General features: G+C 39.0%; 1 protein-coding gene across 3 annotated transcripts in view; it reads right to left on the bottom strand.

Annotated features, from left to right (window-relative positions):
- The window catches only part of LOC126365988 (sodium/hydrogen exchanger 2-like), a 457,436-nt gene that overhangs the window by 33,536 nt on the left and 396,324 nt on the right, over window positions 1-27,576 (bottom strand). For all 3 annotated transcript variants that reach the window (XM_050008801.1, XM_050008803.1, XM_050008802.1), the window contains one exon: window positions 11,764-11,829. In XM_050008801.1, coding sequence (XP_049864758.1) covers window positions 11,764-11,829 — 66 coding nt within the window. The remainder of the gene's footprint in view (window positions 1-11,763; window positions 11,830-27,576) is intronic.

Here is a 27,576-nt window from a genome sequence, read left to right on the forward strand (position 1 = left end):
TAACAGAACAGGAAACAGAGTATCTGTTAGATGACAATCAGTTTGGCTTTAGGAAAGGTAAAGGGGTAAAAGACAGTCCTGATGTTGTACTTGATGATGGAAGGAAGATTGAAGAAAAACCAAAATATGTTCATAGGATATTCCCTGTAGGGAATGATGGGTAATGTAGAATATGTACAAGAACCAAGAGAGGACAATAAGATTGGAGGACCAAGAATACAGTGTTCCGATTCTGTTTTTTGCCCCTACTATTCAGTATATATGTAGAAGAAGCAATGACAGAAATAAAAGCAAGGTTCAAGAGAGGGATTAAAATCAAAGGTGAAAGGATATCATCTATAAGATTTGCTCATGAGATTGCTATTGCCAGTGAAGGTGAAAAAGAATTGCAGAATCTGCTGAATTGAATGGACAGTCTAATGTGTGCAAAATATGGATGGAGAAAGACAAAAGTAATGAGAAATAGCAGATATGGGAATAGTGAGAGGCCTAACTTCAGAATTGGTGATAACAAGTATGCGAAGTTAAGGAATTCTGCTGTCTTGAAAGCAAAGTAACCAATGACAGATGAAGCAAGGAGGACATTAAAAGCAGACTAGCACAGGCAAAGAGGGTATTGCCAGCCACAAGCTGTCTATTAGTATCAAAAATAAGCCTCCATTTGAGGAAGAAATTTCTGAGAGTATGTTTGGGGCACAGCATTATATGTAAGTGAATCATGGTGTGTAGGAAAACTGGAACAGAACAGAATCAAAGTGTATGATATGTAATACTACAGAAGAATGTTGAAAATTAGGTGAACTGATAAGGAGTGGGGAAAGGAAATACAGAAAAATAATGTCGAGAATAAGAGTCATAATGGTTGGACATGTGTTACAGCATCAGGAAATAAATTCCATGGTACAAGAGGAAGCTGTAGAGGGTGAAAACTGTAGAAGAAGACAGAGATTGTAATATATCCAATGAATAATAAAGGATGTTGGGTGAGAAGGGTATTCTGAGATGAAGAGCTTTATGCAAGAAAGGAATTACTTGTGGGCTGCATCAAATCGGTTAAAAGGCTGTTGAGTTGGGGGCAGGGGGAGCATTTGAGTAAAAGAATAGCAGGGGGTGTAAATTAAGTAGCTTTTAAGAGACAGGGACACATGGACAGGTACAGCCAGAAAACATAAAGGAATGATGTGAAGTAATATAAAGGGTGCAGCAGTGAAAATGACGGAAGCCAGAACTTCATAATGTGAAGTGTTGGTTTTGAAAATTCACATTTATATTTTATTTATTATGGACAAAGCATTTTGAAGACTCTGTATTTAATGTCAGGAAAGAACAAATTAGTTTATTTACCCAATACAGTGTTACTGATGGCTAAGTGAAATATAATTACTCTCTACTGCCTGTAGTGCAGAAGCAAGTTCAGCATAAAATCTTGATGAGAACCACTTGTTAAAAATAAGATAACAGATGCTCTCTCACTTCCAAGAATTTTACACATACATTGTGCATCATCTTAAAGAAAAAGACTTACTTCACATAATATATACTGTTATTTCAGTAAACAGTTTGTGTGTTCCTTCACTCCATTGTGATGTTCAACAGGTACCATTAAGCATTAGAATTTTTAGGAGTTTGGTATGCACCAGAATATACATTATCAAAGAGAAACAACTGTCAGAAATTAATTTTGTATGCTGTATCAGTATCTAACAATCACTATTTTCTGTATAGCATCTGTATTTCCTCAACAGCTAAAATTAATATATTAAAATTAGTGTAAAAATCATTATTTTGATAAAAGCTGCTTCTTTCTTAGTTATAGTGAACAACTTCTGATCATCTCCTCCTCTCAGGTAAACATTTATGTGACCATACTGACATTCACTAAAGAATAATAGTTTTTGACGTGCTGTACTGAACTATTCACAATTAACATTAATTTTCTTCCCTACAAAGGGACTGAAATGCTGCATGAAAAATGTGAAGAAACTGAAAAAGAAATGATTGTCAGAAGGATTGACTCAGCATATAAAAAAGTTAAACAACCTTCAGTGAAATTAAAAATAAGGGTGGTAACATTGAGAGCACAATGGGAATTCTACTGTTAAATGCAGAAGAGAGAGTGGAGAGATGGAAAGAGTACACTGAAGGCCCCTATGATGGAAAAGACTTGACCGATGACATGACAGAAGAGGAGATAGAAGTCAATATAGAAGAGATAGTGGATCCAGAATGAGGTTCACCAGAGAATCAGGGAGGAAACGAATATATAGAAAACACTAACAAGAAGAGGGGACAAGATGGTAAGAAATCTGTTAAGACATCATGGTACTAGAGGGAGCTGTAAAGGGTAAAAACTGTAGAAGAGGACAGAAACTGAAATAAATCTAGCAAATAATTGAGGACATAGATTGCAAGTGCTGGATGAAAAAGTTGATGTTTGGCACAGGAGAGGAATCCATGGTGGGCTGCATCAAACCAGTCAGAAGACAGATTAATAAAAAGAGCATTCCAAATTTCTTGCATTATATCTGATAAGAAGTGGTTGAATACCTTAGTGAATAAATACAGAATCCCAGATAAGGATGTAAAGTCTAAATGAAAATCGTATTTGTGTCTTCTAAACTGGTTGTGTAAACTAATGCAAAAACTGATTTTTATTATTACACACAAATATTGTGAAGAGGTAAAACCTGGGAAGTGTGTAAAATAATCCTAACATTTTTGGGAGGACCTCTGGTAAATGCAGTTATCTATTTTGCGTAGTATTGTTATTACTCTGCATCTATAGCTATACTTCAGGAGCTGCCTCAGAGGTGCGTTTTCTAACTTTTCCTAAATAAACATTTTATTTACTTTAGTGACATTTCCATACCTGATAATTCATTAGGCAATATTGAGTTAAAGTGTGCAACATAAGCTAGTACTCTGGTGGTGCAATTAAGGCTGAAAGAAATGTGTCCAAGTACATGCTAAACTATGATTCTTGGTTTACGTAGCTATTTGTTGGTTCAATTGTTATCCTTTTATAGGAAAGTAATGTTTGATACCAATTACATATTTTATTTCCTCAACCTGTTATACTTGGTGTGCCAAACCTACAAATACTTCCCTAATCGCTCTGAAATTTAATAGTAATATCCTCATTTTTTCCATTTTCCATCATTCCTTAGTTGCTTTCTAAGTCCATGGAGGAATGTTCCATCCACACAACTAAATGAAAGGCAGTTTGTTTTTTATCATATGCATTTTTTTCTTTTATTTATGGAGCATCTTCAGTGACCTGTAATAGGTGTTTCTTTTTTACATATAAAAAATATTCTATGTAGTAGTTATAATAAGTTACTATGTAACATTTTATCAGGGTTTTCTCTTGTTTTTCAGGTTAGCACTTTCATAGTACAAATTTTGTTAGATTAAATTATCATTTGGTGTTGCTTACAATTTCCATTGTTGTTATTCCATATGTGTGATTCTGGAGATGTCTGCATTTGGTCCCCATGCTCTAGCTGGCCAATTTGTGGCACTTTTTCAACCATGTTTATTACTTGTGCTTTTAATTTTGTGATCAACATCCATGTGTTTACAGTGTGTAGTATTGACAACTGTCACTGTGTGTTTATCTTTCTTGTTTGTGTTATGTGTGTAGTTTGATATTTCTCATTTGTTTTGTGCGTGCCTAAGTGAGTGTGAGTGTGTGTGTGTGTGTGTGTGTGTGTGTGTGTGTGCTGGATGGTTCATGTCAATGTTTGATCAAGTGTTCCACAAAGGTGAAGTGGCTACTTTCATACTTCCAGCTTCTTATATGTTGTGTATCTAGTTTTGAAATGCCTGCCTGTTATCCCCAGATATACTGACTCACATTCTTGGCATTCTAACCTAGGTATGTCTGCTCCTTGATATTTATCTGATTTGTCTGTTGCAGTTTGTAAATGTGACTGGAGTGTGTTTCTTGTACTGTAAACAATGTGTAATCTCTGTTTGTTTAATATATTTGCAATCTTGTGTGTTGATTTCTGTTTGTAAGTTAAAGTATACCATTTCTTTCTGTTAGTATTGTCACAAGTGCTTCTGTTTTGAGTTTTGGCATGTGCTGTAGTGTCAGTGGGGTTCTTTGATGTTTGTGTTCTTTGCTTGTTTTCATTTTTCTTTAGTTGTGTTTTAATTTTTTGGTTGAGACTTGTGGGGTATTGTAATCACAGTTTGTGGCTATGAGTTTTATTGGTTGTAATTCTTTTTTAAAGTTTCCTTTGCTGAATGGCATATTATTTAGTCTGTGAAACATGTATCACAGGGCCACATTTTTTTTTATTTTGGGGGTGGTTGGATGAAGCATGTGTAATTGTATCTGTGGCTGTTGGCTTTCTGAAGATGTCAAATGTGTGCTGATTGCTGGCTCTCTTTATTGTTATATCCAAGAAATGTATTTGCTTTTGTGTCTGTTTTTCCTTGATGAATTGAATATTTTTATGTATATTGTTTATGCCAAGAATGTGACTCAGTATGTCTGGGGATGACATGCAGGAATTTCCAAACTAGGTTTAAAGAACATGTTGGGACACAAGCTCTATGGACTTCCGTCCCCAAGAATATCGCTGCAAAAACAGTAACTCTGCATCTTGGGCAGGGTGTTCTGAGATGCAAGTGTTTTGGTTGTATCAGTCCATATAATGTGTATAAATAAATATTGTGTATGTGAATCGGTAACATTGACAGTCATTACATGTTGTGTTTGTTACCCAAATCCTACATTGGTGACCCCAAGTTTTTTGGCAACCATGCCCTGACATTTTCATGTGACACATTGCTCCACTTTCACCCGACATGAGAATCCAACACCTTGCTAATGTGGATCCTACACACACCGATGGACAGCCAGTTACAGTCAATGACAGCAAGTGTTGCAAGTGTTTATTTAATGACTTTTCACTGCTACAAGATGTAAATTGAAATACTTCCATGTTTAATGTCTGCTCAACAGTGCAACCATTGTCACATCAGTGTCCACAAAAGGACTACAATATTGTACTTCCATCAACCACAGTGCCTTTAACAAACATGGAACTCGAGCTTGCATGCTCGTGTAAACTGTGTGCTGGTATCGACGTATGACATGACTGTTTTACGACGACCACACATCAACAGCTATCAGTATGCCACAACAGACACATCCATCAACAGCGCTACAACCACAGGATGGATATCAGAATTACAACCTGACTGCTACAGAAAATTAGGGTCATCAACTTCAAGCCAGACATCACCTCCATGTCTACAGTGAGCACCGTACTACGTGCGCCAATGATCTACCACAAATTTATCCAGCTGATGATGATTACATGACACGCCGCCAATCCTGTGGACACACTGCATGGACCTCCTATGCCACCGCGGCATCCAACTGATCGTGACTTCACCCCACCTACTGTGATGCACAATATGACTGAGGGGTGCAACGACATTAACATGGACTTAATTGCTACACCACCCACGCCATGCACTACGTTTTGTTACACGCACACCAACACAGCAACCACGACACGAGTAATGGGACAATGTGCAAAGTGGACACTTGGACAAACACTGCCTGAATACTGTGATATCCAACAGAACTATATTTCTCTGCAGACCACCAATGCCTCCATACATCACATGGGTGATGGCACAGACATATCAGATGTGCCAGGACACTCACCACTCCACAGGTGTGATGTCACCACCTGGTTGGCCGGACCGTTCACTGGACCACAGCTCCAACCGGAATATCACACCACACCATGCCAACAGGTACAACAAACAGTGGCACTACATCATCAGGCCACCACGGTCAATCTGACCAACACCATGCAACTACTCTGCAGCAAGAATTCAGTGGGACCAACATAAAATGACCAGTACAGGAAGCACTCACTGTCTATCAAGCTCCACCTGTCACCCATTCACACAGACTCAGCAGAAGTGTGGTTTGCTTTATGCGAATGTATCATGAGGACAGCAGGAATTGAGGATGACCAGAGCAAACTGTTATTACTTCTCAACCATAATGGTGAACAAGAGGATCTCATCAGGGATCTACTGCTACATGCTCCTGACTGTGCACAAGTATGAGATGGTGAAGTCTAACATTGTAACGATTATCATGCATACCAGACCAACAACTGCATCTTGCCATAAATGAGATAACGCTGGGCGATGACACACCATCGGCGTTATGACACAAACTGCAACTGAAAATTGATAATAACCTACTACTGGACCAGCCCTATGGTCATTATGGTTACTTAAGCTCCCAGAGCAAGTACAGACAGCACTTCTAGTACATGCAGACACACCATTGGTGACGCGTCTACAACTGACCAATAGGATGCTGACACTTACATGCCACTAAACACTGATTAGTGCCGGGACACCTATCTACAACCACCATGCCAGCAATGGATATGGTGCAAGCGGGTTACCCACTGACAAGACTACCATGCCTGCGGATAGATCAAACAGCAGGATTCTGCCCCCTGGACCACCCCTATCAAACTAAACAGTTAGCATAGCTATGGACAGCACTGTCCTCAGAATTAATATGACTCTGGGACCTCCTGTATGTCACCATCCACACTGCCTAGCTCCTCACAAAGCATAAAGACCATCAGCCCTTAGCTGACACAATAAAGAATTTTTCTGCCAATGCCACATCACACAGGTTTAGGCACTTGGACCACATATCACAGTTCACAACTGATGTTCACTGCATGCGCGGAGTGGACAGTATGGTTGCAGACTACCTGTCCTGACCATGACCACTCAACTGGATTTTGGTAGCCTCACAGATGCACAGGCAACAGATACCAATCTGGAACGACTCTTGTCAGGCAGTGACACGAGATTACAACTACAACAATGCCCAGTGCTCAGGATCAGGATGTGTGATGTGTCAATGGGGAGGCAATGACCTTTTGTCCCTGCCAACTATTGCTGAACAATATTTGACTTGCTCCATAACTTGGCTCACCCCCAAGTGGGCCCCATGATGCTACTTGGATATGAGTGTGCATTCCTTGCCAGAAGGCAAAGGCAGGATGACATAACCAGCCATTGTTAGGGAGGTTACCTGTACCAAAGAGTCAAAAAATGGTTCAAATGGCTCTGAGCACTATGGGACTTAACTTCTGAGGTCATCAGTCCCCTAGAACTTAGAACTACTTAAACCTAACTAACCTAAGGACAGCACTCATATCCATGCCCGAGGCAGGATTCAAACCTGCGACCGTAGTGGTCGCGCGGTTCCAGACTGTAGCGCCTAGAACAGCTCGGCCACCCAAAGAGTCATTTTTGCCATGCACATATAGATTTAGTGGGTTCATTCCTTGAATCTAATGGATTTTGTTATATCCTATTGGTCATTGACTAAACAACTCGGTGGGTGGAGACCACCTCACTCGGGGACACATCAGCTGAGACCGTGGCGAGATCATTTATTGACTTATGGATAGCGAGACTTGGCTGGCCTGAGTCACTAACAACCGATCATGGCAGACAATTCAAATTGACCCTGTTTACAGAACTGTGCCGCCTCTGCAGCTGCCACCGATTCCATACTACAGCATACCATCTACAGTTAAATGGTCTAGTGGAACGGTGGCTCCGCCTACTAAAAGTAGCACTGGTGTGCCATGACAACGAATGGTCAGAGGCCCTATCCTGGGTGCTGCTGGGTATCAGAACGGCCTACCAAAGAGGATCTCAGCACCTCGCTAGCAGAGATCCTCTATGGCAAAGTGAATAGCCTGTGAACAGAATTTGTCCCACAGATAACAGATGAAGACAATGAGTACCCCCAGACTCCTTATGATGGGTTAGAGAACAGATACCGAGCATCAGAGTCCCACTGTCATCTCACCACACAACACCCACTATATTTGTGCACGAAACCTACAGACTTGCACTCATGTAATGCTATGCGCAGACGCCATCAAGCCAGCACTGCATCCAGCGTACAATGGACCATATAAAGTACTAAGATCGAGACCCAATACATTCAAAATCATGCTAGCCAGCAAAACCACCACTGTGCCTGTCGGTAGAGTGAAACCAGGGGAACAATACCACCCCTTTGACCTCACACCATGACACAACCCCCTTTTCCATTACAGTCGATGTCAAGCATTACCTTCCAGAAGGTATTACAATGTCTCTACATGATACAACAATTGTGGTATCAGCCATATATGAAAACTGACAGGTGAGCCACAGGAGGGTGTCATGATTATTGTACCAATCCACACCAATACCACAGTCAGTCGATACAGCTGCACTGTTATTTATGCTATTCAGGGATGGCATCCTGCATGTGTCAGCCCCAGACCACAACATGGAAAACCAGACACAGGATCAGCCTACATCCCCATCACAGGATAACATACAACCACCAGTGGAGGATCTAATGATGGCATCTCCAGTACCACCTACTCGGCCAGTACTGACGTCACGAACAGGCAGACTGCTGTGCCAACCAAGGCATCTAGACAAGTACAAGCTAGAAATCATCTCCTGAGATGACCTACATCACACCATAACACAACTTCAGCACTCCATGCCTTTGAGGGGGGGGGGGGGGGGGGGGGGCGTGCCCTAAGCCTTGTGGACTTCCATCCGCTAGAGTTTTGCTGCAAAAACAGTAACTTCGGAACTTGGGCTGTGTTTTCTGAGACACTAAGTGTTTAAGTTGTTTCTGTCCATATAATGCATATAAATAAACATTGTGTATGTGAATCGGTAACGTTGACAGTCATTACACATCATGAACATCATGTTTGTTACCCAAATCCTACAAACATATAGGAAGCTGGAAGTATGAAAATAGCCATTCTACCTTTGCTGACCACCTGATGAAACATGGACATGAACCACCAAACATGGAATTAGAGTGAACAATCACAACATTAAAAGAAAACTTCCAGGTACAAAGAGCCCTCACAATGGAAAAGAAGGTAATAAATGACCAAATCAATATAAGCAATAACTCACTGATAATGTTAGACAGTAAAACAATAACAAGCAGAAAACTAAAACAAACCAGAGTAAGTATGTAATTAATTAGTCTTCCTCTCCCCCCTCCGCTCTCTCTCTCTCTCTCTCTCTCTCTCTCTCTCTCTCTCTTACTCACTCACTCACTCACTGCCACACACACACACACACACACACACACACACACACACACACACACACAAATCCACTTAAAAAAAAAGAACTAGGCTCTCACAAGGTACGACACAGCCACAAATAACAAAATACACCTACACACACACACACACACACACACACACACACACACACAAAAGACAAATGAAAAATAGCAAACCACACTCATGAACACAAAAAAAAAGACAGTTGGCAACACTATACACTGTAAACTCACACATGTTAAACATAAAATGAAAAGTGCAAGTGATTTGCTGTAATAAATGTGAGTGAAGAAGGAGCCAGAAATTGGCCAACTGGAGCATGGGGACCCAATGAACACATCTCCAGGACCATACATGTGGAGTAACAACAATGGAGATCATAATTAATGTGAAACGATAATTTAACCTAACAAAATCTGTGCTACAAAAGTTCTTTCTAATCTCAAAACAAGAGAAAACCATGACAAAATGTAACATAGTAATGTGTTGTAGTTACTACATAATAAATTTATTATATGTAAGAAAAGAAACATATTACAGGCCGCTAAAGATGCTTCATAAATAAAAGATGCGAAATGCATGTGGAAAAAAACAAACTGCCTTTCATTTAGTTGTGTAGATTGAACATACCTTCAGGAATAATAGTAATATGTTAATTCAGTTTTTAATGTTTAGAACTTATGTAAATATTATTAAAATATGAGACCTACTGTAAATTTTAATTGGAATCCTTGTGGAGAAAGTTATTTGTAGTAGTCAAAGTGGTTTCTATTATGTATATATTAACTGACCAACTTTCATCATCTAATATGGCAGAGGCCTGAGTAAGTAAATAGCTAAGATGGCAATTTGAAGGCAAGTTGGGCACCATAGAAGTTTTCCTGGAGTCCACAGACAGGACACTAGCTGGAAGAAAAGATACTGTGTAGTTACTCTGCCAGGACACCTCTTGGGAAGTACAAGGCTGTCATGTATCCTGAAATAATGCTACATATTTCTTTTTGTTGCTAGGGACAGATTTTGGATACATTATTAAATGTAGGAAAATTTGGTGTCAAAAGGAATGTTAACAACAAAGGTCTGAAAGTACTAGACAAACTCCTAACCATGTACCAAGAGAAGGGCATAAAGCCAACAGTTGCTGATGCCAAGTGTGTCATGTTACCTGGTTCAGCTGTTGTCAACTCAGACCCTCCACCTACAGACTGGACAAGGGCAAAGCACATCTGGAATCTGTCACAGTTGCTGACTTCACTACTAACCAGTGAGAAATGACTTTTGTTCTTATTTTCTGTATGGACCTTGGAATCTATAGTAGCTTGACAGCAGAATGACTATGAAAAACGGTCTGGAAATGTACCTGTAAATGTGGACACCATTTTGTTTCTTCCTGATGAAACTTCAAATTAAATCCATATGAAAGCAACCCAGTGAGACAATATGCCTAGGGAGGTGTAAAAGCACTCTTCTCAGAACCACAGAACCATGAGTCATGAACACTTTTCCAGCAGCCTAAAAGGCCAAATGAGTTTGTAGTAACTGTACAAATAAATGAGTATTTATGAGGAATATCAGTGTCTACAATACTTCTGCCCTTTTTGTACTAACTCCATAGCCTAGCTTCAAGTATTAGGAAATGCAACCTCAGTAGAATCTCCCACTGGTGCCTGAAAAGATAAGAATAAGGTGCGATCTATGTCAACATCCAGGAGAGTTAATATTGCACATTTTGCACCATTTCACTGACATAGAACCTCTCTTATAGTGGTCAAAAGCTTAACAGAGATCTGTAAAAAGGCGAGTATGTTGTATGCTGAAACTTTTAATTCTAATATTTTCTTTTTTATATTTTTGTTATCAATGCAGTGTTTGGAAGTAGTGTGGCATCATTCAATTGCTAGAAAATGGAAGGATATCTACTACAGGAAAAAATATCTGTAACAAGAGAATGAAGCTACCACATTAAAACAGTATTTCTTTTATGATAGTGGATGTTTTACTTTTCCCTTTAAATCAAAACTAAAATACAAATACAACAGTAACTACTTACCAGCCAGATGAAAAACACTGTCACCTGTATGCACTGTAAATATTCATTGCACATTTTTGGGATCTTCAGAAACACCATTTTTGACTATGTTATGATGATCTGAAAATGGGTATCAGCCCAAAACTATCATCAAATGAATAAAAAGTAAAAATTTGCAACTTGAACTGATTCTATTGTTCTACTGATTAACACAAGTTGCTGACCCAAGCTAATCAAGCATACTCAAAATTCATAAAAATATAGTAAAAGACAGATTGCTACTTACCATACAGAAGACATGGTAAGTTGGAGACATGCACAATTAAAAGATACTTTCCCACCTGCCTGCATCTTATCGTGTCTTCTTATGGTAAGTAGCAATCTGTCTTTTCCTACACTGTTGTGTATAAAAACACAGATGCAAAATGTAAGTGCTAATTTTCCTACTGCTGCCAGGAAATCAATCACATCATAATTTTCCATGTTTCAAGTGTGTGGCTGAAACAGGTCATTGCAAGCATCAAAATAATTTTGGAGACTATTCGAAGTTTAGAGACTTACCCGGATATAAAAGTCTCCTCTCACTCCAGTTATTTCCTCAATTCCAGCCATAAGGTTTGTTATTACCTAAACAAAAATACAAAAAAGGATTACTTTTTTGTCAATATTGTCATTCACAGCTTTATGTGTAACTACTGTGTATAGGATTTTTGCTCAGCTAGCTGCAAATGACTGCATATAACCATGAAACAAGTATCTACATTTAGCCATCACCACAGTTTAACTTAATAATGGTTCATCATAAAAGCAGACTTATTGTCTACTGTCTGTATTATTCAGGGATGCAACATCAGCTTGTGTCCATGTGATGTGCTCTGAGTAATAATAAAGAATGGATGACACTGGTTGCCAGACAATCTTTGGATCTCCTGGCTGAAGAACATGATGCCCATCTTTACAGAGAATTTAATTGGCTCTTCTGAGAGCCTTCTGACTAGAAATCTTGGACCATATATCAAGATCTGACAACTCAACACAGAAGGGATAAGCTGGGCCAAATGCTAGGTCCTGCATAAAATTCTGGTAGATAATGATATTGACATCTTAGCAATTTAGGAAAACCATTTTTACTGTGAAGACCAGGTAACCAAAACAGAGAAAATACCAGGATATGACTGGTTAGCAGCCAAATATCATCATATGCATGGAGCTAGTACATTTGTCTGCTCCTCTGTGGAAAATGGAAATGAGCGTTTGGCGCCATTGGCTGGGAGGCCCCTTACGGGGCAGGTCTGGCCGCCTTGGTGCAGGTCTTATTACATTCGATGCCACACTGGGCGACCTGCTTGCCAGATGGGGATGAAATGATGATGAAGACAACACAACACCTAGTCCCTGAGTGGAGAAAATTCCTGACTCAGCTAGGAATCGAACCCGGACCCACAGGACAGCAATCCGTCAATGCTGACCACTCAGCTATTGGGGTGGACCTCCTCTGTGGAACATACCCACCTGATTAAGACAGCCATCACCAACAACTCTAACACAGTCATCATCAAATTGGGAGAAATAACTATCAGTAATGTATGTAAACCTCCTGCCACTGATTGGACACCTGAAACTCTGCCTCTACTGCCCTACCCAACAATTTAATGTGGGCAACTTTAACAATCCTCACACACAATGGAAATAAAGAACCAACTTTAGCCATGGAGAAACACTAATATCCTGGGATGATGGTAACAATCTGTTTCTGCTATTTGATGCAAAGAGAGAATGGATCTTTTAAATCAGCAGCTTAAAACCTAGAATATGACCCTGATTTGTGCTTTGTAAGCCAAGACAATGAGAACGTACTGCTGAAAGAGACACACACAACACTTCAAGACTTTCCACACAGCCAACATCAACCTGGCCTAATTGCAATATGAGAAGGCATCCCCTGGTCAGGTCAAAGCATACCCCTGATCAAATTCTATCCCTGTCCAAAATGGAATTTTAAGAAGACAGACTGGAAGAACTTATCCAATCACCTTGATAATTATGTAGGCTGGATTCCACCTACTATCAAAAGCTAACAAAGGTTTACATGAGCAACAACTGAATCAGGAAGAAATACCATCCATAGATTACTCTGCAAGTTGTAAATACCAGGATGGAATGCTCAGTGTGAAGAACTATACAAGGAGTTGCACATTCAACATTGTAGCACAGTCAGCTATTGTGATAATCTAATATATAAGAAACTATCAGCCTCGATTGCGGTAATGAAACCAACCTTTACCTAGGTTTCAGCCCAAATAATTGAGCCTCTATTGAGGCTGATAGTTTCTTGTGTATACATGGACTTCCTCCAATGAAGGCTCAGGCAGATAGCTGATGATCTGCTGTACATACTGGACATGGCTTGACATGAGAAATTGACAGAAATAGCTTTGACCCAGGGCTTCAAAAGATCTAGCAGAGAAGCCTGGGCTTACAGTAATTAGGCAGAAGTCATAAGGATGCTAGAGGTGAGGTGGCCTTGTACTCAGACCCGATTGCAAACCACAACGTGATCACATTGTCAACAATGTCTGTAGGAGTGATTTGTCTAGTGTTGTCCAAAATCTGAAGGTGGTATTGGACTCTAATAACAGCAAACACATGATCATCATTGAAATACCACTTAAATATGACATAAAAGACTCATGTGTAAATAGAGAAATTATTAATTCCATGAAATAGTTTGAGGAGGTATGCAAAATGTATCAAAACACTCAGTTTCTATCTGTTGACTACCTGCAGAGAGACAGTTTCACAAAGCATGGAATGCACATAAATGGAAAGGTAAGAGACTTCTCAGCTATAAAATTCTGGAAATGTTGATCACAGCTAGCAAAAGAATAAATGATGTGTCTAAAGTAGCAGAACCAACTGTAGGATGCCAATCACAAACAATAGCACAGTAGCCACCACCGACTGCAGCAGCTACTGCTACTTCAGCAGAACCAACACCAGCAGCAGGTAAATCAGCATTACACAAAAACAAAACTATTATCAGAAGCAGCAGCAACAACCAAAAAAGCAGTGTCATCATCATTCTAGTCAACAGCAGAACCACAACCACCATTGGCAACAGCAGCAGAGCCACAGTCACCAGTGGCAGCAGCATCCCCAGAATCATTATTAACAGAAACACAGACAACAAGGGAAGAATCAACACCAATAACAGAAAATGCAACATCAACACTAGCAGAAGTAGTAGGAGCCACTCATCCCCTTAGCAAGACAAGAATTTCACCACCGTACCATCTGAAGGAGCAGCCAACCTTGGAAAACTCATCAAATGGTCATATACTGAGGAAAAGGAAAGCAGCAGTTCCATTGCATCTCAATGATTTTTTGCTGAAGGGCTGCAGGAAAACCATAGTAGGATCAGTACAATTGTAGAATAAACTTAATGAACTTCACTATTGGCTGGAAAACTTAAACTGCAGTGTGATTTCAATAAATGAAAACAGGCTTAGCAATGAGGAACTAAAATTAAGTGTACCATTTGAATATGAATTGGCAACCAGCTACTGTAGAACAAGTATTAAACATTGTGGTGTATCTCTGTGTGTTAAAAATAGTATGAACCTAATCGACAATGTTAAAGATGTAAGTGGACTATACAGAGAAACAAAATTTGAAGCTGCAACCATAATGTTGCCAAAACAGGAAATTATAATAGCTTCAGTATGCCACCCACAAAACTCAGTGAAGACCTGTTTGAGGATCTTCTGGAGAAATTGATACTCTTGTTATTCAAATACAAAGATTACAGAATAATAATATTTGGTGATATCAATATACACATTAGATTTAGGAATAGAAATGCTGGTCACAATACATGAAGACCCCTTAACTTCAGTTGCATAAATGACAAACCCACAAGACAGGAAGCAAACATAAATAACATAATATGTAATTTTTACCTAAAGAAAACAGAATTTGACACTGTCAAGCCAGGCATTTCAGATCATGAGGGACTTTGTCACAGACAAACTCTTTACTGTAAAGCAACTGAAACTTCCACAGACTGTAGTAAAATTATAGGACCAATTAATGAATCAAAGCTGAATAAGTTGATAAGTATTGACTTTAATAAAATGGGGTAAAATAATAACCACTGCAGGTGCAAATGAATCAACCAACAAATTTTTAGAACTGTTAACTGTAAATTTTGAAGCATGTTGTCCTAAACGCTGCAAGAAAATATCAAAGCAAAATCGTTATATCAAACTACAAAATCTAAAAAGCTGTTACAACCCACATCTAAATAGAAAGGATCATAATGCTACTCTGTCATGATAGCTCTCAGCACAATAATGCTGACAAGGAAATGTATATGAAAGTGCAAAAGATTTACAGGACTGAATCCAAGGCAGCTAAGTGCAAAGCAAATGACACATATATGCTAAACTCAGAGAATAAATGCAAAGCTGTATGGGAAATTATTAAAACAGAAATAAACTGTGATGATAAAGTATACCAGACACCAATTCCACCTGATATTCTAAATGCACATTTTTTTCAGTCCTCAATCAGGTAACAGCATAATGGAAGATGTGAGTAAGGCAGAGGCAATGCTGTCAGAAATGAACAGTAAGCAGACAGACAGCTTTCACTGGACTGGTATAACTGAAAAGTTCTTCAATGAATCAATAGCTAAGCTCAATAATTCTAGAGCAGAGGAGTACTATGGTATCTCAAATTACGTTATTAAATATATCAGACATGAAATTGTAATGACACTGACCAAAATAATCAACAAAATTTTAAATGAAGGTAAATATCTGGAATGATTAAAAATATCCTTAGTTAAACCAGTACATAAGAAAGGAGATATAGCATCTCCAGATAACTATCGACCACTATCACTGACACCTATGATATCAAAAATAATGGAATACTGCATACATAAACAAATCAGTCAGTATTTTGAACATAATTATATACTTACCTCCTCATAGTATGGTTTCAGATCCAGCCTTTTTACAGTCAAATCAGTTGAGTTGAGAGTATGGTAGCAAAAATATACAATTGTATTGAAAATAAAGATATTATCTGTGGAACACTGTTGGACCTCAGGAAAGCTTTTAACATGGTTTCCCAGAATAATCTCACAAAAAGCTCTACCACTATGAAGTGAGAGAGAATCCTCTATACCTAATTCAGTCTTACTTGGACAACAAAAAACAGTTAGTTAAGGTAAATAATCAAATGTCACAATGTCTTCCAGTTGTAAAGGGTGTACCTCAAGGATCTGTTCTTGGACCTTTCCTTTTCATTATATATATGACTGATTTACCTGCAGTTGTACCATGTGATGCAGTGCTATATGCCAATGACACAACACTCATCACATGTGAAACCAACCTTGAAAATGTGCAACACAACATGGCAGTGGCAATGAAGAGATGCACTACTTGGTTTGAGGTAAATGTACTGCGGAAGAGTGACAGTAAAACTGAATCAGTTGTATTCAGTCTGAATGCTCTCAGTCATGATAATGAAATAGTAAAATTATTAGGAATTCATGTAGATCAAAAGCTCAGCTGGAATACCAACACAGGGAAGTTATATGGAAAATTGGCATGTGCCATCTATCTGCTGTACAAGATCAGGAGCATATGGACTATCAGACCAATTGTGTGATTGGATTGAAGAATTCCTAGATAACAGAACGCAGCATGTCATTCTCAATGGAGAGAAGTCTTCTGAAGTAAGAGTGATTTCAGGTGTGCCGCAGGGGAGTGTCATAGGACATTTGCTATTCACAATGTATATAAATGACCTTGTGGATGACATCAGAAGTTCACTGAGGCTTTTTGCAGATGATGCTGTGGCGTATCGGAGGTTGTAAAGATGGAAAACTGCACTGAAATGCAGGAGGATCTGCAGCAAATTGACGCATGGTGCAGGGAATGATAATTCAATCTCAATGTAGACAAGTGTAAAGTGCTGCAAATACATAGAAAGATAGATCCCAAATCATTTAGCTACAAAATAGCAGGTCAGCAACTGGAAGCAGTTAATTCCATAAATTACCTGGGAGTACGCATTAGGAGTGATTTAAAATGGAATGATCGTATAAAGTTGATTCATTGGAAGAATCCTAAGGAAATGCAATCTGAAAACAAAGGAAGTAGGTTACAGTACTCTTGCTCGCCCACTGCTAGAATACTGCTCAGCAGTGTGGGATCTGTACCAGATAGGGTAGATCGAATAGATAGAGAAGATCCAATGGAGAGCAGCGCGCTTCGTTACAGGATCATTTAGTAATTTGCAAAAGCATTACGGAGACGATAGATAAACTCCATTGGAAGACTCTGCAGGAGAGACGCTCAGTATCTCGGTAGAGGCTTTTGTTAAAGTTTCAAGAACATATCTTCACCGAAGAGTCAAGCAGTATATTGCTCCCTCTTACATATATCTTGCGAAGAGACCATGAGGATAAAATCAGAGGGATTAGAGTCCACACAGAAGCATACCGACAATCCTTCTTCCCACGAACAATACGAGACTGGAATAGAAGGGAGAACCGATAGAGGTTCTCAGGGTACCATCCGTCACACACCGTCAGGTGGCTTGTGGAGTATGGATGTAGATGTAGATGTAGATGTAGATGTAGATGTAGGTGTAGGAGCAGTGTCAGTAGAGAACTTCTACTATACACATATTTTGTATTCTTATGCGCCCACCTGAGTTACGGAATACTATTATGAGACAATTCCATAGGCTCAAAATTAGTATTTAAATGGCAAAAGAAAGCCATAAGGTGCATAGCAGGACTTATCCCATATGAATGTCAAGATTATTTTAAGAAACTAAATATAATGAGAGTGCCTGGTCTGTATATTTACAAGTGCCTTATCTTTGTTAAAGAGAATTTGAGTAAATTTGACTTAAGGAGGATAGTTCATGACCATAAAATAAGAAGTGGACATACAATTAATATGCCATGTGCTAGGCTTGCAAAGCCACATAACAGTTACAAATATCTTGGTCCTGTCTACTTCCATAAATTTCCAACAAATGCCTACACAGTGCCAGTAAATAAAATTAAAACTAGTCTTCTGGAGTGGGTGAAAGTAATTTACTCTGCTCAAGAATTCCTTGAGTATGTGACCCACTTTTGTTATGAGAATGAACAACAAATTAACTGCGAACTATACATACACCACACTGTGCAACTATTTTATTACTGTTTCATGCACTTATTGTCAATTATCTGTTTGATTATTTATTTGTCATTTATCTTGTAATTGATCTGTTTGGAAACTTTTTGTTGTTATTGACATTTGCATAAATATTTATTGTATCCATCTTGGATTATTATATTGTGACTAATGATGTTTGTCCAAGTTATGCTTATAGTGTTAACACTGACAACACCAATTGCAAGTAAATATGCTCAAAGGTGGAATAAAACATTTGTATTTATATTTGGACGTTGTGACTACTTGAAGAACCCTATGGGACAAAGCACATACCATGTGTATCAGTCATTAATTCACAGCTCTGGAGACACCTATCCTCCACCAGACAGTATTTTCCCAGTCATTTAGTGTCAAGGAAATAACAATGACACTCAAAGAAGTTCAAGCAGGAAAGGCACCAGGAACTCATGGAAATCACCCCAAATTCATGCTGAACAGTGGTCAATGTACCAAAAAATGGCTAGCAGAGTTCCTTACTGATATCAGATTGAGAGGAATGAAACAGTCCAAAGTTATCATTGTCCTTGAGCCTGGGAGACCAAGCAACGAGCTGAAAAGCCATCACCCAATAGCCATTCTTAGTTCAACATACAAACTTCTTGAAACAGTCATCTGCAAATAATCTCTTCTATAATACTTGAGAAAATTCTGACTTAAAAAGCTAGTTTTCATCTAGGAAGAAGCTATATAGACCAGATAATATCATTCACAACCTACAAAGAAGTAGGCTTTCAAAAGAATTTAAAAACATCTACTGCATTTATAAATCTCTCAGCAGCTTACGACACAGAGCCACAGTCTTCTCTGCAGAGTCATTTAAATAATCCCATGCACGGAAACAGTCAAACTTATTAGTAGCATGTTTGTTGGTAGCTCATACTGCACAACAGGATAAGCTCTTCAAGGGTGTTAAATGATGGACTACCTCAGGGATCTCTCCCTGCTGCACTACTGTTTAGTCTGTACATTTCCATTATTCCTGAAACTAGGTCTCATAAGTTTGGATATGCTGGCTGTAGGAATTCAAAATTTCAAAGAAACAGAAGTCAGCTTAACATCTGATTTGGAAATAATGGGAACTTATTTTTGGAGATGGAGACTGAAACCAAATCCTACAAAGACAGAGATGGCTTGCTTTCATTTGTACAACAAAATGGTGAATAAATGAATGCAGGTCCATGTTGGTGACCGAATACTTTCCTTCTCATCTTGTCTGGTAACTCTCCCCTGACCTTGGGTGGTGCATGAATTTTCTAAACTGTGTCCCTTTCCCTAAACATCTCCAGTCCTTTTCCTTCACCCCTCTTCCTTCCCCATCAACTCTTCTGGCAGAAGAAGGAGCCACTGGCTCTGAAAGCATGTAAAAGTTAAACCTTTTTGTGTGTGTATTCTCCTGCCGCCACTTGGTGACTAGATTTTTTTATCTATCCATTTATATTACATTGTCAATAATTTATTATTTTCCTAGTTATGTGTTGTTATTTGTATTATATTTAATATTGTGTGTAAAAGCCATATGACAAATAAATAAGTGTATTACACTCTGCTGGGTGTGGAGAGTGAGAGGGGTAAGAACATTTGGAAAGACAAAATCAGTTTTGATCTGATGACAGTTCATGCTACCAGGAGAATAATAAAAGTATTGATAATGGTTTCAAAGTCATCTACTAGCAGGTGGTGTAGTAGTGTAGCTACCAGTGTGCTATCTGTGTCTACCCTTCAAAAAGGAAATGCTTGTTTGTTGCAAATATTTAGTGCAAGCAGACACAAAGCCATGGAGATGTACTTGTGCTTTCTAAGTCAACTGAGCAAGTTTGAGAAGAGCCAAGCTGTGCCCTCCTGAGAGGCAGGATGGTCCTTTTAGAGAATGTCACAGAAGATGGACCTGTCACATTGGTTGTGCAACAATGCTGGCAACAGTGGACATTCTCACATTTATGGGTGAGATTTTGGGAAACCATGGATCACAGACAGACAGCGAGGTCATCTTTTCGTAAAGGCAGTAATGGCACACTTTACAGCTTTCACAGCATAAATATGTGCAGTTATAATTCCAGAAATGTCTTCATGAACTGTTGAAAACCCGTTGCCAACAGTGGGACTGTTGGCACCCACACCTCAAGCTCATCTTCCAGTCACAGCACAGCATCAACATACATGGCTTGACCAGTGTCATCAGAGGATGAAATTGAAGGTCTGCAGAGATTAATGCAGATCTTGTCTGCATGCAACTGAAAGTCATTCACGCATATGACACAGATCTGGTGAGTTCTGTTTCAGAGAGTGCTTTTGTGCAGGGGGTGTTCTTCCCATTTCAGGCCTTGTGGTCTTGGGAGGGATAAGCTAAATATTTGCTTATCTTTGGTGTCTGTGGAGGGAATGGTGACCATCATTTGGTATGTGCAGAATGTTGTTTGACAAGTTTACCTGTTAATCTTGAAAAACAAATATAACACAAAATAGAGAGATGCAATGAAGGATAGACAAAGAAGGAACTACTGAAAATTTATTAGATGAAAAGACTATTTAGTATTTGATGTGGTAGTTCATGAAAGAACTTTTGAACTGTACACACAGGGCAGTACATAGAGTAAGAAAAACACAGAATATAATAAGCAAGTTACTAACTCCATTTGATATACGGGATTAAAAACACAGAGTATAATAAGCAAGTTATTGACTCCATTTGATATACGGGATTAAAAATATTGGTACATAATATCAAAAAGATGAGGATGTTTTCAAAGCAGTCAGACTATGGTGAATACTTTTTTTTAAGAAAATTTAGACCAACCAGGTAGCTGCACTGTACAGTGCAATCACTGAACATTTATACACAATTCAAGAGCAATTAGGTAGTGCTGAAAGTACAGTTTTCAACAGGGTGCAATTGATTTATGTGTGGATACATATTATATTTCAGCAGATTCTATGTTGTTTGCCTTAGATGGATGATTAAATATGCAGAAGTTCCCAGTTCACTGGACACAAAATTTAAGTGTACAATGATATCACCAATGTGAATTATAAAAGCTGAGATCACATGTCTCATATGAGACTGCCATGCACATGGTCTGTGCATAATATCAAAAAGATGAGGATGTTTTCAAAGCAGTCAGACTATGGTGAATACTTTTTTTTTAAGAAAATTGAGACCAACCAGGTAGCTGCACCATGACACTCATCCACTTGTCATTTATTCACTTTTCTCCATTCAAACATTGTGTCCTGTAAATGTAATCATGAAGAATTGTCAGGGATGTGAAATGAATCAGTTTATTCATTAACAGGTAGAAGCAGCCAATGTAGGCTTTTTCAGTAAATTATACTAACATGCAATTGCAGTTTGTGATAATCATCTCACATTGTCAGTTGCAGTAATTACTTCTAGATTATGTTTTTAATGAGATACAAGTCAGGATATTATGTAAATAAGTAGGAAAACGGCTACTCCGAGAAATATCATTGCTCATTCTCCTATACTACATAGCTGCTGTTTTATGTGCTACTTTACACTAAAAAATTGTGTAACTTTACTGAATTCAGAGAATGGTCTTTATATAATGGAGAGGGTAAAACTTGTTTAATGTGAATATCTTTATTAATTATAATTGACATCCTGGAGTTAGAATATACTGATAAATTTTGTTTTTATAAAGTTTATAAATAAGACATTAATATGCTATTCTTTTAATTTATTTTTATTGTATGTCAGATTAAAATTTTTTTCATTAAGTCTGTCAGCAACCTGTATATTCACTGGAATATAAAACTCCATTATACATCATTTGTGGAAATCGGCCTGTGCTTGACAGTACACGGTACCATATGATCCATAAAGCTGCACATGGAAATGTGACTTTTCAGGGGGATCATACCTTGGATTCTATTGATCATAGAGATAAGGGGTCAAGTGTTTTGGATAGCCCTTGGCTAGTGATCATTTGTGTACCTATCAGAAGAATGGGAATACTGTAGCTATCATACAGTATGGAGTCAAAATTTCAACTTTACACACTTCCTTCAGCCCAGGCACACTGAGCAAATCATTTGGTTCTGTGGAATTAGGTGTGGTCTATGATGAGCCTTAGATGGTTTGCAAAAGCACCATTTGTTCTAGGGTGGATACTCAGAACCTTTCCCCCCCCCCCCCCCCCCCCCCCCCCCAAAAAAAAGAGTGCATCAAAAGCAGCAATTGTGGGGAGGGTTACTTTTGTAATTTATGTTTGTGGTAAATCATCAAAAATTTTACCATATGCTCTTAAGATGATGTGTTCAGGAAGCTTCAAAACTTTTTTCAATATCAGTCACTGAGATCCAGAGGTTCAGAGTTACCATACTTATTCATGTAAAATATGCATATACTATCAGGTCTGAGACTTAAATGTAATTTTAACTGGTGTAGTGAGCACATAGCAAGAGTCCTGGGGACACTGCAAGGAGCTCTGATGTCTCCAAGCTATTTTTTTATTGCCTTCTTTCCAACAATGAAAATTTATGACATGCTGTTTCTGTATAATGGGCACTTCATGACTACAGGGCTGTTTGAACTGGAAATTATTCAATGGTGCCATCTGGTGGTGCAAGTACCTTATAAAAAATTATTTTGTCATATGCGATTCTTTGTGCTTGCAAACCAAAGACCACATTTTTTTGTATACTGTTGGTGTAGCCTAAAGTCCTTATGTAAAGTAGCATAAAGTGAGCTTGTGTTGGATGGGAGACGATTTTGTTTTAAGGTTATATTATGTGTAAGTCTTTCTTGTTGATATGTATCGAAGTATATAAGTTTATCAAAGTATATAAGTAATATGTCAAAATTTTACTAGGCTACAGAATTCATTTCATATAAGCAGCACAACCTGCTGTAACAGGTAAAAAAAGGGAACCAGTTGAAAAATGCTCCTGTCAGAGCACAACAAAGGAGAATGTGCTCCTCCTTAAAAGCCACTGATAAAAAAGTGAGGAACCAGCTGCCTACATCCTCAATCTGCAATCCTCACAAAAAAATTTTGACATGCAAACTTTGGTGCTTTTTGTGCTGAATGAGAGTAGTGAAGAGAGAATGATGGTGAAATAGAGAGGACACATAGCCAATGGAGAGAGAGAAGAGACAGTGATGGCTTGGGGGGGGGGGGGGGGGGACTGGTAGTGAAAGAGGAAGATAGATGGATAAAGAATATAGCAGTGGGAGCAAAAGAGAGAGGAGACAGTGGAAATGAAAGAGAGAGAGATGCATGGAGACCACACGTAGGCTTGGGGCTCTGAACCCCCACTTTCCAGACTGGCTAACTTTAAAGTGAAAAAATTTGCCCACTTCTCCACACTTGCACAACCATGTTTTAAAGTTTCCCAGTCCAGGGGTCAAAACCTCAAGCAAACCATCCCCAAGGACATGTTGGGAGAGGAGACTGGAAGTAACAAAGAAAGAGACAGTGGAGATGGATGAGAAAGGGCCAAAGACAATAGCAGTGGGACAGAGAGACAGTGGAAGTGGAAGAAAGGAGATAGTTGTAAGGGAGAGAAAGGGATTAAGATAGTGATAATGGGAGAGGCAGGAGTTAGTGCCAACAGGAGAAAAAGAAAAGTGGGTGGGAGACATATCTAGACATTGGCAGTGGGACGGAGATGCTGTGTATGAAGACTTGACTACAAAGAGTGATAGGGTAAAAGAATTTAGAATGTTCTGTGTTAAAAGAGCATGAGTATATTTCTAAAATTATTGGTGAGGAGGGTGGAATGAGGATTAAGGCTGCTGGCTCCCCACTTCTCTGTCAGTCTTTCAAAGAGCAGCATATTTGTCTTTTTTCTGCTTTGAGAGAAACATTTCCCAACTGGTTATTTTTACTTCTATTATGAAGGTTGCGAAATCCACAAAATACGGTTGGCGAGTAAATATATTTGCTCCTGTGTGTAAGAATACCAAGGTCCCTGAAGGGGTTTCTGCAAGATAAATACAGGTTATTGACTTACTGCACACTTTAGTAAAATGAATACTTTTTTAATCTTAGTTGCATTGCCCCAGAAGATTGTACCATAGGATAGTATCAAGTGCACATATAAAACGTACGCTAGTAATTTGGTCTGAGGGCTGAGACACAAAGAGGCATATCTAAGCAAGGAGAATTGAGAATCTGGGTTAATTTATCCATGTCTAGGTGTCGCTATGTTATCCAACAGGATGCCTAGGAATTTCACACAAGTAGTTTCATTTAGTGAATTTTCATCTTCCCCTACTTTTTCACCTGTAAATAATTTGAATTTGTTTTTAACTACATGGTATGAATTATAGTAAGTGTACTTGCACCAACCAGAGTCAATACAGAAACAGAATACCTGGTGTAACATTACTGGCGCTACTACCCAGAGAGCACTGTGATCAGGAGCAGTCTCTGACAGGACACAACTAGAATCCAGTATGTAAACTTTCCTGTGGCTGGTCTGAGTCACTTGTGGTGTGATTTGTAAAGTGCTACTGGTGCTACTGGTTGAGTGCTAATGGTTGAGCCAAAGTGCGACTATTGTGGAATCTGATTGTCACAGGTCAAATTTTGATATGGTATGGACTGGACTTTGCTTTCAAATATGAACTTAAATTACGTTGCACTGATGTCAAAAAGGCATTCTGTACATATCTCTTGCTGTTAATAAACTGAGGCAAGATCCCTTTAGTTCAAGCATAACTCAGCTTTACTAAACTAGAGACAACTTGAGACCCATGACAGTACAAATCCAACTTTCAACATTTTTGTCAACCTTGGAGGACAGGTAACAACTACTAACACAAACCTCACCTATTTATCAGGAGCTAATGGGAACTATATTACAACAGTGAAAGCATTATCAGCTGTAGCAGAAACATCTCCCATGTCATGTGTGTTTATACCTTTTGTATTGTTTAAATAACAACATGACGAGTAGGATGCTCACCACCAAAGACTGCAGTTATATTTTTCAGCTTGTGCAATCTCTGGTACAGAAAAATGAAAGGCCATGTTCTTGTCTGAAAACTACAAACTTTGTCATATAATATACAAAAATTGGAGTTGTTAATGAATCCAGTGTAATCAGAGTTGTTAAGAATATTTTATGTATTACAAAAACATTTAAATGAAGAAAAATTTTATTGCAGCCGGGGTAGACTTTTGGCTGCCGAAAAAGATTCCCAACCAATAATAAGCATACTGGGCCACCTACCTAATGGGTGTCTTTGCCACAGCTAAGAGGCAAGTCTGGTTCATCATACTGAAGTTAAGTAGAATTAAAGATTGAGTTAGGGCTCAGCAGGTGCAACTGCAGTGTCCAAACAGTCAAGTCACAGGGTGTGGTAAGGGGACCGTTGCATAGGTTATTTGACAAGATTTGTGAAGCAAGTGCCTGAGACAATAAGGGAATGGACAAGGAATTAATGAAACAATATTGTTGGATGATAAAGATAAATAAAGTCCTTAGGCAATAAAGGGATGAGGCAGAGAGCAGGAGCTGTGAGGTGGAAAGGTTGATAGCTTGTGGTGGGATAGACACTGTGACATGAGAAGCTAGTGAAAGGCTTAGAATGTAGTTCTGTATCTTGTAAGGAATGGCTTCCTATCCCCTCCACTCAGACCCTCTTCGATAATAGAAGAATAATGCACAACACTAGCCAGTAAGGCAGTGTGAAACCTCTGACACTTCCTAATGTCATTGGCTGGTGGGGTCAAACGAGAAGGCAAACAAAGTGCAGTGATCAGGGTTCAGAAAGAGTCAGTCATCAAAGAAACATGCAGGCAGAGTTTCATGGAGAGAGTACAGTTTAGAAATAAGAAACAGTTGTGAACAAAGGCAGCCAGAGTGCTAGAGTTGCCAGGGATGAATTAGATACCTGCAAGGCTCTGCTGATCTTAAATTCCATACAAGAATTTCAATAAGCAGATAGAACAATGATAAGCAGTCAGTGTCTTTGTGTAAGGTCTTGGCTTTAGTGTACAGACACATCAGCTATGAAAGTAACTCTGGAATATCAGATTCACGATGATTGTATCTTTTGAATTGCTTATTCTCCTCGTAATTCTCCAGTCCTATAAAAACCCAGCTCAGGAAATTTATGACAGACAATCAAGTGTCCCTCTCACATCCATCAACTGGTTGAATTCCCTTTAACATGAACCCCTCTGGTCAGTCCCTTGCAAGACCCATGCTTGAGACACAAATACTAGTAAATTTGGTGCCAGGTGTGGGGTCATGTAGGTCATACGATTAAGAATTGATAGGTTTTACTAAGTGACTGTAGCACCTACAAGAGGTTGTGACTTGCAACTGTCTGAAATGACAGAAGATAGAACAGGAACAGCAGTCAGTATTTGAAACAGAAGGCACCACTCCATGGAGGCAGCAGAGATGTTGAGACATGACATGGGGTTTAGTAGTTTTAAATGTCTGTGTGGGTATAATTGTGCAGGATTCAGTGATGGCACAATGTGTATTACCTCCAACTCAAGAGTGTGTAACCACACACTGAGGAAATCAATGCTAATGCTAATAGGTGAGGCTTATAAAACTGTTCATGCAGCTCAGTGTTTGTGTATGATAAGAAGATGTCATGGTAGTCAACTCTCTGGCAGCAGTCATGCAGGATGTCATACCAACTCCACCCAAGCCCCCAGTTGTCCCATGGTCTGGATTATCTTCTAAACACCCATGGCTATGGGCCACCATGTCAGCAGCAGCGCCATTGGCTGGCTGCACATTGTTTCCTTCACCAAGCATGCAGCATGTACCCCCATCAGTGTACAACATGTAATAGGCATAAAAAAGAGGCACTTGCAAGAAGTATGTTGTAGAAATTCCAATGCAAAATGTAGCAGTTCTGATGCACATATGTCGCAACCTATGGGAGTGTACCCAGTGAGTGACAGTGATAAATCTATCAAAGGGTAGATTCCTTAGAACACGGTTTAGCTAAAATATTTAAATATGCTGATTGCCAACCACCCTGTGAGGTTACTCTCAGACACAGGTGCTTCTGTGCCCTTGCTATACCACTTTTTCAGGCAACTGGGATAAATTTTTGGAACCACATCATCAGGTGACCTTGCAAGGAATACTTACAGTTTACTCACAAACAAGTCAGTCACTGAGTAAATTTTCT

This window comes from Schistocerca gregaria, chromosome 4 (genome assembly GCF_023897955.1).
Source record: "Schistocerca gregaria isolate iqSchGreg1 chromosome 4, iqSchGreg1.2, whole genome shotgun sequence".
Lineage (NCBI taxonomy): Eukaryota > Metazoa > Arthropoda > Insecta > Orthoptera > Acrididae > Schistocerca > Schistocerca gregaria.